At 39.0% G+C, this 19,701-nt stretch overlaps 1 protein-coding gene across 1 annotated transcript in view; it reads left to right on the top strand.

Annotated features, from left to right (window-relative positions):
• LOC122846474 (latent-transforming growth factor beta-binding protein 2-like) overlaps positions 1-19,701 on the top strand; it is a 104,186-nt gene that overhangs the window by 41,741 nt on the left and 42,744 nt on the right. The window contains exons 5-9 of the mRNA XM_044143479.1: positions 479-706; positions 4,576-4,782; positions 6,831-7,114; positions 8,203-8,305; positions 18,606-18,680. Coding sequence (XP_043999414.1) covers positions 479-706; positions 4,576-4,782; positions 6,831-7,114; positions 8,203-8,305; positions 18,606-18,680 — 897 coding nt within the window. The remainder of the gene's footprint in view (positions 1-478; positions 707-4,575; positions 4,783-6,830; positions 7,115-8,202; positions 8,306-18,605; positions 18,681-19,701) is intronic.

Genomic DNA, 19,701 nt, shown 5'->3' with positions numbered 1-19,701 from the left:
AAACTATTTGACCTTATTATTTCTACTTTTTACTCTCAAATATGTTATCCAGTGCAAACAGCTGTCTGAAGATCTGGCTTCTGTTCTTTTTCTTGTTTTGTGCCAGGCCTGCGGCTGTTGAGCATATTCCCACCATTACACCATGTTCACATGCACTTACTCTCTCTTTGTCTCCATAACACATACACACATCCACAACACCTTCTCCTAAAGATAAAGTGCTTTGGAGCCTCGCCCAACACCTAGCAGTTCTCTCCTCCAGCCCCTTTCCCCGGCTTGTGCCACATTGCTCATTTGGCTGTAGCGTGCCACTAGCCGACCGTCAGCACACACCCTTATGCACTTAAAAACCGTCTGTTTGCCTGGATGAAGAGTGTGTCACTGTGAGGCTAGAGTGGAGGAAAGATGCAGCTCTTCTTAAGCCCGTTTCGTCTCCTGTTGCTGCTTCTTCTCAAGCAGATGTGCTCGTGTCTTCCAGGTCCAGGGGCTAACCTCACCTCCAATCTTGACCGGATTAAGATTGTCTTTACACCTATGCTCTGCCGAAGGGTGTGCAGTGGCGGGCACTGCTACAACAGCTGCGAGAAGGGAGATATTACCACTGTATACAGCGACAACTCGCAGCAGCAGCAGCAGCAGCAGCAACAGCAACAGCAACAGCAACAGCAACAGCAACAACAGCCAAAGAACCAAGGCTTCAGACTCTGTAAGTTTTGAATCCCGGCCCTCAACTCCTGCTTCTCTTCTCCCTCATATGTGTTTTATTTTTTGGGGGGTTTTTTGGTGCTTTTTTTTTTTTTGCCTTCTCAGTGTCTCTTTTGTTTACTTCCCATTTCCCACACACTTTACATTCTCCATTCCATTCTCCATTCTGATATCTCATTCCTCTTTTATGAGGTGAGCTTGACAAAATGGATTCCCAGTAGCATGCTGTCTGTTCCGAACACTAAGCTCAAAGTGGTGTAGATTAAACTTGAGCTCTAAATTAAAAACTTACTCCAAAGGAGGAAAAAAAAACCAACTGAGACAGCAGTAGAAAAGCACTGTAAAATGGGGCTAATCTCTCTTCATAGACACACACGTGGAGTTGGTGGTCCCACGCTCCCAGCACTTAGCCCCATCTCTTTGTGGTTTGCACCTTGTGGTTGGCCCTGCTGTTAACTATTTAACGTGCTCCCTGGGAGAGCAGAAGCGAGTGAAAGAATTGACAGAGAGGCAGAAGGAGAGAAAGAGTAGCAACATGAACAGGATTTTATGAGGATTACATTAAACCTGCCATTTATCCAGAGGGCTTTGCTCCAAATTCACACAGAACAGTGTCCATGGGAAGGGAGGGGGTGGTCAGTGCCAGGGCAAGGGGGACCCAACCCTTGAATGATTCTTGTTTTTTTCATCAGTTTTAGGGATCTAGCTAAGAGTAATTAATAGGGGGAGATTAGTTGAAAAAGCTGTTTGTGTCTCAGACAAGTGGTATTTTTATTTGCGCCACATCTGAAGTTTCTCAGTTCAATTGTTTTCTTTTATGAGTATGCAGTCATCTGGGAGTTGGTACACCCATGTGTTGACTAGGTGTCCCCTGATTGATCTTGAGAATAGTGAGAGTATGTTGCGTGCTTTGTTGTGCAACACTGGCCTGCATTTTATTTCTCAATTTTTTTTATTTTAGTTGGTTGGAGGTGAGCAGCACATACTTTATGTTTCACAAACCAATTTCAATGTATTTAATCAAGATTTTGTGTGATAGATCAACACACAGTTGTGAAAAGCTGAAAAGTGAGTTTATTGTATGTCTCTTCTAGATTCGCACATTATAGAATGACATTTTGCTCACTTTTGTTATCAAATATTGCTTAATCCCAGTCAGATTAAATGGAGCACATCTCTAAACATTAGATTTCAAGTCTTTCCATTAATTCACTATTATTTTTAAGCATATTTATAGTGTATTGACATATTGGGGTCAGTGTCCTGCTGGAAGGTGAATCTTCACCCCAGTTTCAAATTTCTAGCATCCTCAACCAGGTTTTCTTCTAATACTGCCCGGTATTTAGATCCATCTCCCGTCTTTTCTGTATTGACCAGTTTACCTGACCCCTATCTGAAAAAAAACATGCCCACGCAGGATCCTGCTACCCCGTTATTTTTTATGATAGTGATTGTTTGGTCAAGAGGATGTGTGATTAGTTTTACCATAGTCTTCTCTGACAAGATCACCTTCTTCTACATGTTTACTGTGACCTCTAAGTGGCTTGTTGCAAATTTCCAATGGCTTTCGTTAAACAATAGCTTTTTTCTTTCCACTCTTCCATGGAATCCAGATGTATTTGGGTCATTGCTAATGGTTCTCCTATCAACAGATTTGTCTGCCTGAACTGTGAATCTCTGCAGTTCCTCCAGACTCAACATGAGCCTCTTTATAGCTTTGCATATCGATGATTTCCTCTCCTTTCCCTTTCTCAGTTCAGGTCGATGGACTTGTCTTGTTATGGTTACAGAGGTGTCATACTCATTCCATTATCAGATGATGGAATAAACAGTGCTATTTAATAGACTAACCTCCCTTTAATCTTCTCCATAACTTCATCCCTGACCTTTCTGGTTGGTTTGTTTGTCCTCATGAGTTACTTATTCACTAGTGTTCTCTAGACCTTTGACCTTTCAAATCTTCACAGAACCGCTTTCATTATAATGAGGTGAAATTACACACAGGTGGACTCTGAAACCAATTGGTTACACTTTTGTTCATTGGTATTATTGTCAAGGGGACTGAATACAAATGCGCATAGCAGCTTTTTAAAAAGTATTTTTAGTTGTTCAAAAATAAAGAAGAACGAAAACCATGAACATTTTTCCATTCATTTCACAATTATTGACTACCTTGTGTTGGTCTAACGTAAAATCAGAAAGAAAGATTTTTATTTGAAAAAAATAGTAAATAGATCAATGTCTGTTAAGGGTTTCGCAATGTGTTTAATTTATGGAAACAGGTAGCAGTAAACCAGTCCTCAATTTAAGATCTTAACTGTAAATACAGCTGGCTTATGAAGTAGAAACAGGCTGTTACTGTAGATTTACATTCCCATTAAAAGGATTATAGAATAAGGCATCGATATTCCAAACACTTTTAACAAAAGCCTCCCAAAGTATTACATTCCCCACACCTCAGCAACCTCTCTCAACAGTGTGCTTATATCCGCCCCTGCCGAATTTCCAGAAATCTCCTCTGATTACATAAAGGCACGTGTTAAAAGACCATAAGCTCAAATGCTGTAATTCCTTGGAGTGTGCATGGATGTCCAGGAATGTCAACTATTTCATCTTGTTGTTCTGTTTAATGCATGGTGCAATAAATTCTGCTTGCACAATTACAACAGGCTTCCTTAATTCTCTCCCTTTTCCTTTAAGAGATACACTCCGGAAATCTGGTTGTAAAGTGAAAAGTGTTTTTGTTTAGAGACTCCTGAATGGTCAGACAGAGTCGTCAGCACTATGTTGGTCCAAAAATAGTTAACTGGTCTGATGCAGAGCAGCACAAACACATTGACTTTTAATGGACTCCTTCAGCTGATAATTTAGCCAGCATGTTGAATCGCAGGAGGCCTTCCTGTGTGTCTGACCTGCTGTAGCCTTAACGTCTGGCTCTTTTTTTGACTGTTGTGAATTTCCTATCACTATGTTCCTTTTGTTACTTTTTTCAGTCGTTTCTGTTTAAACATTCCATTCTAAACCCTGACATTCGTTGATATTTTTCTGTTTTTATGCCATTGCCCGCTCTTGGATATCCCTGCTGTGTCACTGCTGTTAATGTTGGTTGACAGGGAGCTCATTTCCCTGCATGCCATCAAGACTGTCCAGACTCTCTACAGTCCTTGTTTACACCTTGTTAATGTGGGACTGTCTGCCTCAAAGAGACAGAGAGGATGCAGTTCACAGCAGGATTCCGCCGCAATGAAACTCTTTCATCTCATAACATGTGGATACAGTTCTTAAAGGAGACCCACAAATGTCCTTAATGGAGAACTGAAAAATGTCCCTTTTACAATTATTTATATCCTGGTATGTTCTTTGTTTATTATGGATGAATAGATTTTTAAATTTTGACTTTCTTTGATGTTTTGATGTTGTGTCAGAGCAAATGTGTAGGTGGGAGCAGGTCTGGCTATGCAGAAGGTTTACCAGGCACCTCTACCTTAAGCCAAAAGACAAAAGTGTTTCAGAAAGCAGCACATCTGGCAAGTGCTGGATTTTTTTTTTTTTGTCTTGAAGAATTTCAACCAATAAATCAAAGTGGAGACCGCGTATTATTCAGAATCCTATACAAAAAGGAGAGGCATGAGTGACAAAGTTGAAATTTTAAAAATGTCTCCTGAAATGAGGCGCCTGGTGGGAAACAGCATGACCACTGCCTACTGTTTGCAAACAAATCCTGCCAAGTGGAAACCTTAGGAACATGCCCTTCCTATTAGTGCTGCCCCTTCTCTTTCCTATTACCTAATCTTTGTGGTTGAAAATCATCCAATTAAGTTTTGGGGTGTTGTAATTTCCTGCCATTCACTTTGTGCTCCTTCTTTGCAGTCTTCTGTCAAATCCCCTGCATGAACGGAGGCCGATGCATTGGCAGGGACCTGTGTTGGTGCCCATCGAATTCAACAGGGAAGTTCTGCCACCTACCAGCTCCACCACCTCCAAAACCCACTCTTCATAGCCGCAAGGATGCGACCCACCAGGCAGCAAAATCACCATCACATTCCATGTACACTTTACCACTCTCCAATCAGCATGGTAAGCATACTTTCAAAAAGTGGACAGTCTCTATTTGAATTTATTTTAAGATGGACTTCAAGGAGATAGTTTTGAATCTTTTAAGCAAAAGTCTGTTTAAAGATTATGACCAGTTGATATGTAGTAGTTGGCATCTCTGTTTAGTGCGATTGCAGTTTGTCTCAGAGGCTCAATAAACATGTTTGAAAAGGACTGATACCAAGGCAGTTATGGTCTTATAACAAATTTACTCTCAAAGCATCATAGCTTTATTGTGAACTCTATGTAATGAACATTTAATCCAATATCACATCTGCATTGGTTGGTATTTAGAGAGAACATAATGGTTCTTTCCATGAGAGTTGAAGGAGGATAGCAGTGAGACACCTACTGTGAACAGAAAATATAAAATATTTCTAGTCAAAGTAACTCTTGATGAATGGAGATAAGAAGCAAAACTTTGATAGCAGTTGAAGATAATTATATTTCTATTGCTGCCTCACTTTTAATTAGAACAGTTAATCTGACTTGAAACACTTTCTTGTTTAGAATTGTCCAGTTCAAATCAAGCTATGGCTAAGATAAAAACCTCCCTTGGTAATTTTCACCATTAGCACTGAGAGGATCACTAACGGTAACATCAAGTACTGTCAAATAGCTCAAAGTGAATTTGCTTTTTCAATGTAAAGACAGTAAAATCAAGAAATGCCTTTTTTGAAAAATTGGTACCATTTCAAGGTTATCAAAATTAACTGTAATAACAATGAGATACTGAGAAAATCAACACCACTATTTTACATTTTCCAACAGATAAAGTCAAGAAGATATTATAGCTGTATTTTTAAAAACTGTTTTAACTACTTTTATTGACAATTATAGCTCTTAGTGAGGTTAGCATATCTAACTCTTACTGTATTTTCTATTTTGTAAACATTCGTTGCCTTAGAACCATTCAACGTTTTGTAATGTCACTGCAAACACCCAGCCACACAGGGCTATGGCATCGGGACCAGTCGCCTTGGGCCCAATATCTGATCCAGACATGACATCAGTCTGGGTTGCAATTGGATCAAATCAGTTGTATCTCGACTATCATCATTAGGTTTGACACAAACACTTCTCTTTTAAACTCTCAGAGGGCTCGATTTTGATTTTCAGCACTGTTTATAGTGTGGAGCTCTGCTTCTGTGGGACAGCTGTGGAGGTCAGACGCTATTTTAAGCAAATGAACTAATGGATGACTCAGTGGAAGTCCTCACATAGTTTGGATAAGGCTTCTTTTATCATAACAGCAGTGGTTATCAGTAACAGAGCTTGTGATCTTTTAAAAATATATATATAAATATATAAATAAATATTTTCTTCTTTACTATCCCCCTTTGGAGTTAGGAGTTTTTCCCCCCCATTTAATAATGGGGAAATAATAGAGATAACTCTGTTGATATCTCAATCTGCTGAACAGTAAATAGAAGCATATTAAGTTAATTAAAGAGCCAAATGTCCATGTTGTTTTGTCACTGCACATAAATTTTCCATTTTGTGTGTGCTTATTCAAACAGAGGCAGAGGCTTGTTAGGGATGCTTGATAAAATCTGCGTCTTTTACTTGGATGTTGCACTCTGTCTGGAAGATTATAATTTATGAGAGTGGGTCAGGATTCTGGGAAAAAACCCTGGCACTCCCTGAAGATAGATGCTTCCCCTTCTGTCAGAGAGACAAAAGGGCTTGTTCTAGACATTGCAACATCTTCTAAGCTCTACAATAAATCTGTTTTTGGTATTTAAATTGATTTGATTTAAACCAGAAAATCCCAAACTCTTTGTGTTCTCCTTGTTGCGTAGTTGTTCACTGCCAGAAATTCACAGTCTACTCTAGATCTCATAATTTGCAGATGAAGCAAGTGTTTGTTGAACAAGTTTGTGGTTGATGTTAGCTGATAGCTCAAAAATTGGAGAATGTAAATACAAGTGCTATGCTTTGGATGTTTATGCTTCTACTTATAATATTGTACATTTTAAAATGTAAACTATCCAATGTTTTGTGTAAACTCTGGGAATTTCTGTCCCAAGTGTCTCTCCACCCATCGCTGGTGAACGTCCACATACAACACCCGCCAGAGGCTGAGGTCCAGGTTCACCAAGTAGCTCGAGTCCAGCCTGGACAGAGACCAGCCACCACAGATGGGGCTCACTCTGTCCAGCAACGTTCCCAGCCTGGAAACGGACATGAACACACGAGTGAACATAACGGCAGACTCACACACGGCAATGGCCACTGGAATGGCCACATTACAACTTCCATCCTCCAGAATGGACACGTTGGCAGATGCTTTCAGGAAACAGTAGATGGACAGGTATTATGTTAAGCCTCAGAAAAGCAGTGTTTAAACTATCATCACTTAGTCATCTTGGAGTATTACTCTCATGTTGGCGAGGACAGAGGAGAAAAGTGATTTTATTTTCACATTTTGTTGCATTCTCTGAGATATGTTGTATTAAAAAGAAAGATAAACCCTGAGAATGATTTATTTTGGTTATCAAGGTCTTATGTACACTGGCCAATTACTTGGTAGAGAGGAGATGGCTTGAACGTTGTCCTTCTCTTTCTTCTCTTTGGTCCTCCTTTGCATCCATAAAACCTTTGTAAGCTAAGAATGAGAACAGCTAATGATCAAACAACCTTTTGTAAAAAATGGTGGGAATTATTACCATCAAATATAGTCAATGTTGTTTAAATTTAACAATTGTTGCATTTTATGTTAACCACCTAATGCCCTTCGAAATCTATTTTAAGGCTTACAATAAGAATAAAGTATGGAAATTGCAAATGTAACCCAGATAAGAAAAATAGATGCATCACTATCACTATTTAATGTGATGGCTAGTATAGCATTTATTCACTTTGATGCGCTTTGCTTTTAGCTATGCAGTTGCAACAAAGTATTGGTCCATAATGGAATCGTTTTTTGTTTTTTTTCCCAGTATTAGATCCTATTTTCTCTAATCGGGTTTAATGGGAGCTTGAACATTAGAGTTATAATGTCAAAAAAGAAGCAGAATCTGGGCATAAAAGAAGCATAAAAAAGCATTTGAATAAAGTTTTCCCCTTCTTTCTGCCAGAAAGAAATCATGTTTCCCTAAAGAAATCTTCCGTGTTACATCACAGGTATTAGCAAAAAATGTAATAACTACGGTTTAGGAGTCTCTCTTTTTTTTTTTTTACCAAATACCTTAATGAGGCACACAAAGAAGTTCACAGATGGCTTATGTTTTCAGTTCACTCTGAAATTGGAAAAATGTTTTCATCAAGCAAATTCTGAATTAGCTACACATATAACCTTGCCAGTGCACAAACACTCAGGCATAAACAATCAGGCATGCTCATACTTATGATCCTATCAAACTTACCTCACAGATCTAACACAGCTGTATGTCATTGCAGTGTGGCAAACCTCTGCCAGGGCTAACCAAACAGGATGATTGCTGTGGAAGTGTGGGGGCATCATGGGGTTTGAACAAGTGCCAAAAGTGCCCAACCAAACCAGGTAATCCTTCAGTTTAGAATCAGTCAGAATGACAGTGTTTTCATTTTTAGAGCTTGGTTATATAACATGTTTAAATCTGATGCATAATCTATTTTCTATGCACTTTCTATATGTCTGTTTGTTTTGCTTGTTTTTCTAGTTTTCAAAAATTAACTAACAACTTATTTTTAATGAACCTTTCAATGTCAATATCTATCCTTCAGGGTAGACATTAAGGGTTTTGATAAATTGTTTATCAAAACCCTTCATTTAATATGACTGATAATCAAGTTTAAGGCTTAAGTTGAAAAAAATAAAGAGGATATATAGAGTTGCACTCTAAAGGCTCGAAACACGACTCAAACTCGGGAACAGGGAGCTGAATCTGATAAATGACTTTGACTTTCCATTCAGATGTTTCATTCTAAGCTTGAACTTGTCCCTCAAGGACTAAGAGCTTGTGTTGGATTTGTAGTTTAAAGACTTGACACTTGGACACATTTGGACTTTCCACTAGACTTGACCTGAATTGACCCTTAATGTTTAAGGATTGACTTAGACTTGCAACTGGAGGCTTGAGTTGTTCTTACCCTTTAAAAATTGAAACAACTTGAACTTAACCATAGAAGATTTGAGACTTTACTTGGACTTGGGCCTCAGAGACTGGAAACCTTACTTTGATTTGACTTTTAAAGGCTCATAACTTGACCTGGACTTGCCTCATAAAAACTTAAGATTTCATTTAAACTTGTCCATTGAAGAGTTAAGTTTTGACATCAACCCTCCCTTCAAAGATGTGAAATGACTTGGAGTTTCCCCTTCATGACTCGGGACTCAACTTTTATCTGTCATTTGAAAACTTCTGATTTTACTATTTGCTCTTTAAAAACCAATACTCAACTTTGATTTATACTTCCTCATCAGACTTAAGACTTGACCTGGTCTTCCCAGACTTGGGCCCCACATACTTGAAATTTGAGTTGGTCTTCACCCTGAAAAGACTGAAACTTGATTTTGACTTATTCTTGAAAGACTTAAGACCTAATTTGGACTTAGCCTCATAGAGTTGAGATTTGACTTGGATTTGGCCCTCAAAAGCTTTACATGGACTTGCCCCACAAAATCGTGAGCCTTAATTTGGACTTGCCCTTTATAGACTTTAGATTTGACTTGGATTTATACTTCGAAGACTTGAGACTAAAATTAACTTTGATGATTATACATAGTAAATAATCTTTCTGAGACCAGCTTCTCACTGTTGCATCCAGGCGTTCAACTGAAATGGTTTTCACTTTCATAAAACCAAACCCTGGCTGCAAATAAAAACACATTTAGCACACTGATGAGGCCCTGGCAGGCACACCACCCATCTTGCGGGCAGAAAGATCCAGTGTGGCCTTTAACAGTGAGGAAATGAAGGACTCTCCACCTCGGGCTGTGGTAGGTTTGAGAAAAAGCAGCTGGGTGGCTGCATGCCGGCAGGCTGGGTGGGTGGTTGGCAACTCTGTCCACATTAGACAAGGGCTGGTCACTCGGTCTGACAACTCCAAATGGCATTGGGATTCACTATTTGTCCTCGCACTGGAGATTCATTTGTCTTACAGTATTCTTAATCATATTATGCCAGTGCCCATATACTCACCATGACTGAACCGTGTTTGACTGGACCTTAATCAGAAGCAGATACACACTCTCTCAGTCTCCTCCATCAATAATAGATGTCTATCTGTTCCTTCTTGGCTCACCCTCAGCCTGCCTCATTCCCTCTCTTTCTGTGTCTTCAGTGTGATCTCTTTTGGCTCCCAGATGTTTTCCTCTCCTCCTTCCTTTGATGTTTTGGGGGTGAAAAAAGAGCAAATACCCTGATTGCTCCTTTTTGTGGCTGTTTTGGGGGAGGTAACATGCTGTAGGCTGAGGGGTCACACGCAAGAAGACACAAAAAGAATAGAGAAAGTAAGGAAAAAATGAAGTCAAAATGAAGTCATGTACCATGTCCCAAAGGCCTTAAAGGAAAATTCAACATGATAAATACTTTGAATTTTCTCTCAGTGTTGTTCTCAGTTTAGCGCTTTTTATTTATTATTTTGCTCTAGTGCATTCTTCTCGGACCGATCAGGGTTCTTCAGGAATTGTGTAGTTTGGACACTAGAGCAGCCTCTGAAAAATGATCGTATTCCTTTGTTTTTTCACTCTGAATGTGTCAGCTGTGAGCTTTTAGTATTGAGAGACGTCTTATAGCCTTATACAAGCCTCATGCGTCTCCCATTGAGTATGTGATAATTATGCCATAAAAGCTCAGCTTGCGTCTAGGCGTGCAACGCTGCCATTGGCCGGTTTATTGCCAGTCGCAAAATGTACCACTGACCTAGTGCATATCATCTTTTTATACGCAAAGAAGATGCCGGTGTAAGCATAGTTTAATAGAGTTTGGGGATTTAGTTTTTCCTTCCTGTATCCACATTAAAGTCAGCATATTTATGTGGGTTTCATTTGACCCACTGTTAGAAACTCATTGCTTCTGTTGTATTCTGGGGGTGTCTGGGAAGTTTTATACAAGCATTTCACTGCTCTTTATTATGAAGCAGGACATTTTTCACCATTACAGAACAAGGATTTAATGTTGTAGTTGTGGCAATTGCTGTGGGTTTGTGTATGTGAAGGAGAGTGGTCATTCTGGAGGTAAGAATGCCAGTCTGTCCCTTCTTACTGGGAGACGAAGCCTTCAGGAGCCAGGACCTTTAAAAGTCACATGCTGAGGATTCCTGCAGTAATGAGATCCAGATCAAGCAGAACAAGCTGTAGTTAAAGCCATCCTTCTGGCTGACATGAAGAGGTGGAGTAACAAAACAGGCCTGCACTTAGTTCCAAACTCGTTGTATAATTGCAATTTATGAAACTGGTGTAGAGGTTCTTGGACTTGGATACTAATAAAACATTATTAGCAGTACCATCAAATTGCTTTGGCCCAAGTCTGACCGAGCCTGACTTTCTGTAAGCCCACTGGCAACCTCTCCCTTACTGTACCTTTCGCAGTTATTGGAGTTTCACAAGCTATTTGTTTCTGCATCTGTCAGTGATGAGTGGCATCCTCCCTGTGACTCTCCAAGGAGGAGAGTCACAGCATTAGTGGGAGGCTTCACATCAGATGTTCTCAAGGCAAAAAGTAACGTAACCCACCCACAGGAGCGCTCAATTTTTCTAGCTCTGTAGCTGAGAGTCATGTGGTTTATATTTTGCCTTTTTGCAGTGAGGAACAAGTCAATTGGCTTTTTTCCAATTTGTACACTTCTGTTGTACTCATTCATTGCTATTTTGCACCTAAAAAATAAGATTCTTATTATTTCTTGTTCTTATGTAAGAAAATATCTGCTTTAATGAAATTTTAAACAATCTTTTAAATTCAATGTTTAATGTACCAATACAATTTTTAATACTGATAAAATCAAGTTTTCTTTACTTTATATTTTAAAATTTTCTTTCACAAGATCCATGCACAATATAAAACTTTTCAGAGGAAAAATCTGTAGTGGGAACTCTGTTCACTACGAGTTCAGTATGAGGTTTTGAATTCAGATAAAGCTGATGCAAGGATCAACGGAGCGCCACCACTTCCAGATTTTCCCCATTAAGTCATTCTTATGAGACTTGATTCCCAAAACATTCAATTTACCTCCACAGTGGGCCAAAGCTTGTGCTTCCTTATTGTATTAGCTATGATCAAACAAGAATACTTGTTAACAGCCAAATAAGCCAAAAAAAGGGGATTACAGAACGCACACGTTGGAACAACTCCACGACAGCTTCTCATTGCAATTTGATAGAGACGTCACATGCCTCTGACAATATTTTATCCATTGATGTTGACATAGTGACATTCCTTCACAGCTAGAACGATGAGGCTATTAGCTGGGCAACAGCATGGCTAATCACGGTTGAGGAGACCTAATCAAGATGAGAAATTAATCCCAGTTGGAGGAAGATGAATATGAAATTTGCAAGCCATATCTTAATTGGAGCCAAGCTAAGTTAAGGAACAGGAATGTGCCGTGGTATGCTTTCTCCTGGAAGGATCCCAGGTGGTTAATATTCCACAGTGAGTTGGAGATTATAAAGGAATGTGTGTCTGGTTCAAATGTGTTTGATGTTGCTCCCACTGTCATCAGTATCTCTCATGACCTTAAACTAAATTGTCAAACTATATGCAAAAGGTGACAATGCATAACTTTATGAAAAGAAAAATAGCATGTTTTAGTAAAGAGTTGTGTTGTTTAGTTGTGTGTTTTGCTTCTATCGTACATGTTTTGTAGGTTGACAACTGAATATGTTTGATGTTAGTGTTGAAATTATCGAACTAGAGCAGCCTTTGGTAGGTTTTAGATTGTCAGTGTCGTCAAGGATGGTAATGTGAACTCCATCTGTTTATCCAACAGATGAACCTCAATTAGTTTCAATAGCAGGGACTCATTAAACATATTTCATATTATGTGGGTCCTCCTGTTTGGAAAGTGCTGCCTGTACCAGTAATTTCTGCTTTTGGAGTAAAAAACTTTCTCCTTCACTTTTTTGTTCTAAAGAAAGTTCTGGCTAAAACTCCAAGAAACTAAACATTTTCTGGATGAGTTGTATTTGCCCTTTATTCTGTTATAGCTTGTTGGAGATCAAATCTTTGGATTGGATTCTAAGTAGGTCTTGGCTTTGGTGTTGATGATTTTCCTACAAGGTTGCCCCCCTAGGAAGGGTAAACGAGAGTGTCTCCTGTTTCTGTCCTGTGTTTTTATCCTGTCTCCTTCCTTCTTTTACACATGCTCAAGTTTTCCATCCTGCTAAGTGAGAAAGTGTAGTTGTCTGCAAGCTTGAGAAGCTGGCAAAAAGCCCTCGGGCCTCTGATTGATGAACCAAGGCGCTCCATCGTCTTAGAAGAACAGCCTAAAAACTGGGAGGTCTACAGATAGATTGCAATAAATTCAACTATTAAAGATTTCTGGACAGCTTGGGAGCACAAATTACCTGAATTCCCATCTCCCGTCTCAGTTTGCTGGTATTCCCACCCTTATATTTCTTCTTTCAGTTTGTATAGGCTGTCTTTTCATTCATAATAAGCTTCAGGGCCATTTATTGAAAAAAAAATTATGTTCATATCAAAGCAAGAAATAAAGAATTTCTCCTCATTCAAGTTGGCACAACACAGGCAATCATGCGCCCCTGAAGGAATTTGAATAACACTTTGAGGTCAAAGAATTTAAGCAAATATTATTGAATATTCTCCAGTGGAATGCACACCACAATTGAATGGAGACGAGAAATTAGTGAGGGGTGACAATATCTTTTGTTGGACAAGGCTAAATGGACAGACAACAATTGGTAGATTTTTGTCTGTCCTCCAAGACTGTGGACCCAGATTTGTTTAGGTCCATAGTCTTGGGTGACCCTAATGATGCGCAGCTTAAGCTCACTCTTGCAAACCACTGCCCGAGCAGCTCTACATTTTCTACACAAATGGTTTTAGATTGAAGCATGGGAACCATAGTCAGACTGAAGACTCAGCAACAGGTTGGCTTGCTATCATCGCCATCCAGTCTCCCCATTTGTCCTCTAAACTCTGACAAGAACAAGGGATATTTGTCTATACAAATGCCTTTCAATGAATATTTCTCTTTCTTTATGCCAATAGATGGTGCAAAATCAAACAGGCCAGCCCATCTGGCACCAAGAGCCATGCCATTGTGAAAGTCAATTTAATTCTTCTCCACGCTGAAACTTGCTTTGAACCTCTTCATTACAACTTGCCATTTGTGTTAACAATCAGTCGATTAGATATACCTTATTAAGTGGCCAGAGAGTGTATGTTAAAATTTGATTATTGTAAAAAAAATCTTCAGGACCACAACGAAGCTATACCTGTGGGTACATAATACAGCCGTATTGGATTTCAATGTCAGGTTTGGCAAGAAACCTCAGGGTTTCTCACTTGGTTTTCGACTTCATAGGGCCTTTCTTTTGTTTCCCTCAAGTTGAAATTTGGAAATTTTAGCTTCTCAGTAAAATGGTTTACATAACTCATACAGTTCATGCAGTTCAATTTTTTTGTTCTCGAACTGCAACAGAGCAATCTGAGAAAGGCCAAGTCCTAGTATGCCAGTATGGTGGTACTTGGAGGACCTAATTTTTACTGCAGGGATTTGCCATATAAGTTTGAGAACCATTTCTTTAAAATACTTGAGTAATTGAAACCAGCAAGAACCCTGTATGTTTTAGAAAAAAATAAAGGCAGCCAGTTTTACGTCAGGTCATTGATGGCATCTGTGTGCTGAAGCTCAGCAGCTGGTTTTTGACACTCTGCAAACAAATTGCCCCCAGAGAGCAATAAATATGTACCGAACTGAACTCCAGTAACAACCACTCTTAGGGCACACATGAGGAAATGTTAAGCTCCATCTGCCAAATAATATATGGAAATAAATTTTAGAAAGACTATTGCTTCCTAAAAATTAGGAGCAAGTTTTTCTCTTAAAATAATGAAGTTCCCACTGCCTGCAAAGGTCTTTTTCTGCCTTCTAATAAGCTTTATTGAGACACAGCGGCCTCCCCTACTGGGCTTCCCTTGGCACATGCATATTCCTGTCACTCAGGTCTGAATTTCCCTGATCCCATCGCTGCAGGAAGACATGCCCGTCGCTCCAACACAACAACTAATTACTCTGAATCCTCTGAGTAGGATTATCAGGGTGTTGAGGATGATGAGGCGATGGATGGACAGGATGAGGGGCATTACTTTAACATATCCGCTCCCACCTCTCACTCGCTTTTCAGGCTGCCTCCCTCATCCTGACCCACTTCTGCTCCGTCAGTCCTCAGGTACACTGACCCTGCTTGGTCGACCGGGTCACAGCAGGACCATAACACAACTTCCAGGACCCTATTCCCAAAGAGCCTCCATGTGCCAGACATTCCAGTAAGCCTTGGTAAAATGAGACAGCATTGTGACAGATTGCAGGGTGTTATTTTACTCAAACGTGTTTGAAAAAGCTCAAAAAGCACTGATTGTTTGCTGTAAACAGTGTTGCTTTTAATGTGTAATGATGAAAGAAAATATGCCACTTTGTCTGGACTTGTTAAGGATCCAGATGGCCCTTTACATCATTTAAATCCACCTTTCTGTCAACATGTAGTCACACACACACCATCTAACTCTCCCTAAACACTCCAAAAGGGAAGAGTTGTGTTCTTTTGCTGGTAAATCAGTAATCGCGTCGTTTATGGCATACGTCAAGTTTGTTTTCTCACTTTCGTTACCCTGGCATCAGATTCAAAGCAAGGCATTATTTTGGTCCAGTCTGGCATGGATGGGTGTGGTGGATACTGAGGGTGGGCTTTCAAAAAAAAAAAAAAAAAGCAGGAATGTGAGGACTAAGAAAACCACATGACGTATCCAACCTAAAACTAAATAGTACATGCAGAATAAAGCAGACAAAAACCAAAGGAAGATAAAATCTGTGTTATGCAAGTTTGGATTATAGATACATTTATTGTAATTTTCATTTAGGAAATTAAAGGAAATATATTGACTTGATGCATAGATGTACACTTTTTTCCACAATATAGACACCAATTCATATTCATCTTATGTAACAAATTAAGAATTTTCATATAAATTTTGTGTTTCTGCAAAGATTACATTTATGTAAAGTGGAAGGAAAGTTTGATTTGCAGACTTTCTTACAAATGAAAATCTTAAAAAAGTAGTATGCACTTGTATTCAGCCTCACATTGAGTCTACTCCATAGAAGCATCTTTTTCTGCAATATCAAATGCAAAACTTGATGGAGATAGTCAAATTTTAAGTTTCACCACAAATTCTCAATTAGATTGAACTTTGTCTTGGTCATTTTAACACATAAAATGCAATTATACAAACCATTAAATTATGGTTCTGGTTTTGTGTTTGTGTTCCTGATGATTTCACTGCTGGAAATGTTTTATTTTAATGAGTTCAACTGCATGTGCCAACTTTTGACAAAATTGTTTCCTAAAATAGAAAATTATTCCTCTAGTTTTATACTTTCTCAGCGAGAGTACTACTTTATAAAGAAGAAATACTTTTGTGGGGGTGTAAATAGTAATAAAAAAGGCTATCAGGAGTAGGACTAACTTCTTTAAGCCTTCTGAGTTTGTGATGGTAATATGAGTGGACAGGAACAGTGAGAAACTTTTCTGTCTTGCTAACAAACCCATCATCAATCCTTTCAACTCTTTTCATTCGTGCACATTTTCCTCTCAGAAATCAGGCATTGAATCTTTTATCATGAAATGCAGACAAACCTGTCATCTCAGTTTATTTCACAGAAGGTTCTGCTACCAATATTGATTCTGTTTCTGCACAGATACACAAAACTCTGCACACAGACCAGTCCCCGTCAAACATTCAGACACACACACTCTTGCTGTAAGACGGAGTCAGTTTTCGCCTGATGATTGTCACATTGACCGGTCTGTGAGCTAAATGAAGTGTGCCAAGGCTTGACTGCCCGCCAGGCGAGCCATGACAACATGTTTTCAGACCTCTGACATTGACAGCTGATCCCATCAAGGCATCAACAGACACTCTGGGTTGTTTACTCTGGCACCTCGGTGAACTTCTAATGTACACATCAGAATGACACACACCATTAGATTTTTACTGTTTTGGCAAAAAAAAAAAAAAAAGTTAAAATAAGTACTGGCCAATCATTGTAGAGAAAACTGTAGGTCAATCATCACTCTTTCTGTTCAGAGTTGGAACACTATTTTAATATATATCATCAACGTAGTCGATGATAAAGGACTTCCTCAACACATTTCTTACTCAAAGATTAACTTCATATTCCCTGAAGAAAGAAGACTAATAGATATTTTCCAGCAGATGATGTCAACCATTGTTAATTCTGTTTGCTGCTTAGCTGCACTGTTTTATAAAATATTACTATGAGAATCAGTTCTAATATAATTTCTCTCTCAAGGTTTCTCAAAGTTCACATTTAGTTAGCAACCCATAGTTTTCCTGTTGCTCAGTTCAGGTAGTGACTTTGCCTTGGGACGACACCTCTACCCTTTTTTCTATTGCAAGAAAAAAGTAGTGAAAGTAAAAGAAATAGTAATACAAAAAAGACACAAATGCAATGTTTTCAAAATGTTTATCCTGCTGAAAGGTGAACCTCTGCCCCAGTTTCTGGTTGGTGTTATGTAAACCTGAGCACATTTGAAAATGTGTTTGTGAAAAATGTTAAATCCTACTTGTTGTGATTTTCACTCAACAATTTTCCTTTGCAGAAAGACTAAATGTATGCTGTGCGCAACTAAGTTGTATCCTAAACTGTTAATCTCAGCAGAATCTCAAAGGTTACAATGGGCCAGGTTAAAGGCCATTACATGTAATGTAACACTACTTTAAACTCTTCTACAACTTTATCCTGACATGTCTGCTGTTTTCCTTAGTCTTCCTGATGCTGTTTGTTCACTAATGCTCTATAAAACCCATGAGGCTCTCCAACACATTCTCACACCCGACTCGTCATATATTGACGAGTTGGGACGCCGTCTGACCATGCGTCACATATTGACGCGAAGGGTATACCCTTCGCGTCAATATGTGACGACTTGGGCAGGTTCCTTCACCGTAAAATTTTGACGATTTTGACGATTTTGGAAGGTCGCATGTTTTACATGGATTATTTACGCGAATGGTCCTCGCAAACACTGCCGACACTTCAAAACCCAAAAATTGGTTAGGTTTAGGGCAAAAATTACGGTAAGGCATCAGGTAAAACCCTTCGCGTCACATATTGACGCGAAAGGGGTACCCCTCGCGTCAATATGTGACGAGGACGGAACCATCATGCGTCAATATATGACGAGTCGGGTGTGAGAATGGGTTGGGCTCTCACAGAACACCATGATTTGCAGTATGTTGCAATTTATAATTTGCTAATTATATGACTTCTAAAGGCAACAATTTGCACTGGATTTTACTTATGGGGGTCAGAGTAAAGTGGGCTGAAATCAAAGGCACATCACACTTTTTAGTCTTTTATTCAAAACTCAAAAACTATTAATCCCCTTTCTTTTTACCTCAAAATTATGAACTAATTTGTCTTGGTCTATTACATTAAATCACTGTGAAATACACTGAAATGTAAGGTTGTAATATGAAATGTGGAAAGGTTCAATGGACTTGAACACTTGTGAAAAGCAGCAGACTGGTATATTATTGGTATATATATTATTTTCATAGTAAAAACAGTGAAGTTTTTACTTTGCTAAGCTATGCCTTTTTTCCTGTTTGCAGCATATGCTGTGATTGCGAATGGACAAGTGGAGTGTCCCAAGGGCTTTAAACGAATGAACATTACACACTGTCAAGGTAAGTAAAAAAAAATACATTGCAAAAGTTGTTTTGTGAGTTTAGATAACCATAGTTCTAATTGCTATGCCATAGAAAGAATAGGCGTTTCTTAAAGAGACAGGTCCAATTTCAAGGTACCAATTACAAACTCAAATTTCTTTTAAGTCAAGTTTGATATAAACAGCATTTTTATAACATCTGAAAAACATACTTGATTATGTTATAAAAGGACACTATGTGCCTGGTAAAAAACATACCATCCCTTTAGTAGAGTTTTTGCTGCATTTGGTTGATCTGCTGTTTATAAATGTTCCAAGAGAATAAAACCAGCATGAAAGCCAGCAAAGCAAGCCATCTGTATGTGGCAACAAACTTCAAAGGTCCCACATGCAGGGTTCTCTTTCAGCGTCATGGGGATGGCAAATTATCAGCTGGCTTTATGGTCTGAGAAGCGGTAACCATCCACAGGGTCAGCTCTGTGGATAGTCCCTTGCTAAAATATTCAGAGCATTTCTGTTTGTTCATGGTCTTAGTAAATAAGCGGTGTCAGAAAATCAAAGGAAAAACTGCACAACTTGATCTAAGGGCCAACTCTGACAACTGATGCTGATGCACAGAATAACAAAAACAGTCTGCTTAGAGCTGTGCCACTGACTTGATTAACAGTGTCATAATCCAAGGGGCAGTGCTTACTGAAGCCTATGGAGTATAATAACATAATGCTTCAGTGGGCAGATTTGGACACCTCCATGACATATCTCACTATCTGGTTCAGCAAGTTCAGCATGCTTCCTCATCTACCCAGATTTAGGGATGTTTTCTTTGATATCCTGAGCACAGACAACACTCCACATAATAAGGTCTTGCTTGTACAAGTGCAAATTTTTTTTCCAGTAGTACATTGTCCAGCCAACATTTGGTGAAATGTGTTTATGTATTAATACTTTTCTTTTATGATTATTTCAAGCTGTTTCTTTCTCCCAGTCACTTCTGTTCCAAACAACCCATAGCTGACAGTTCACCATAATATTTACTGAAT

Source organism: Gambusia affinis, linkage group LG16 (genome assembly GCF_019740435.1).
Source record: "Gambusia affinis linkage group LG16, SWU_Gaff_1.0, whole genome shotgun sequence".
NCBI classification, from domain to species: Eukaryota; Metazoa; Chordata; class Actinopteri; order Cyprinodontiformes; family Poeciliidae; genus Gambusia; species Gambusia affinis.
This window is presented reverse-complemented; position numbering and strand designations above follow the sequence as displayed.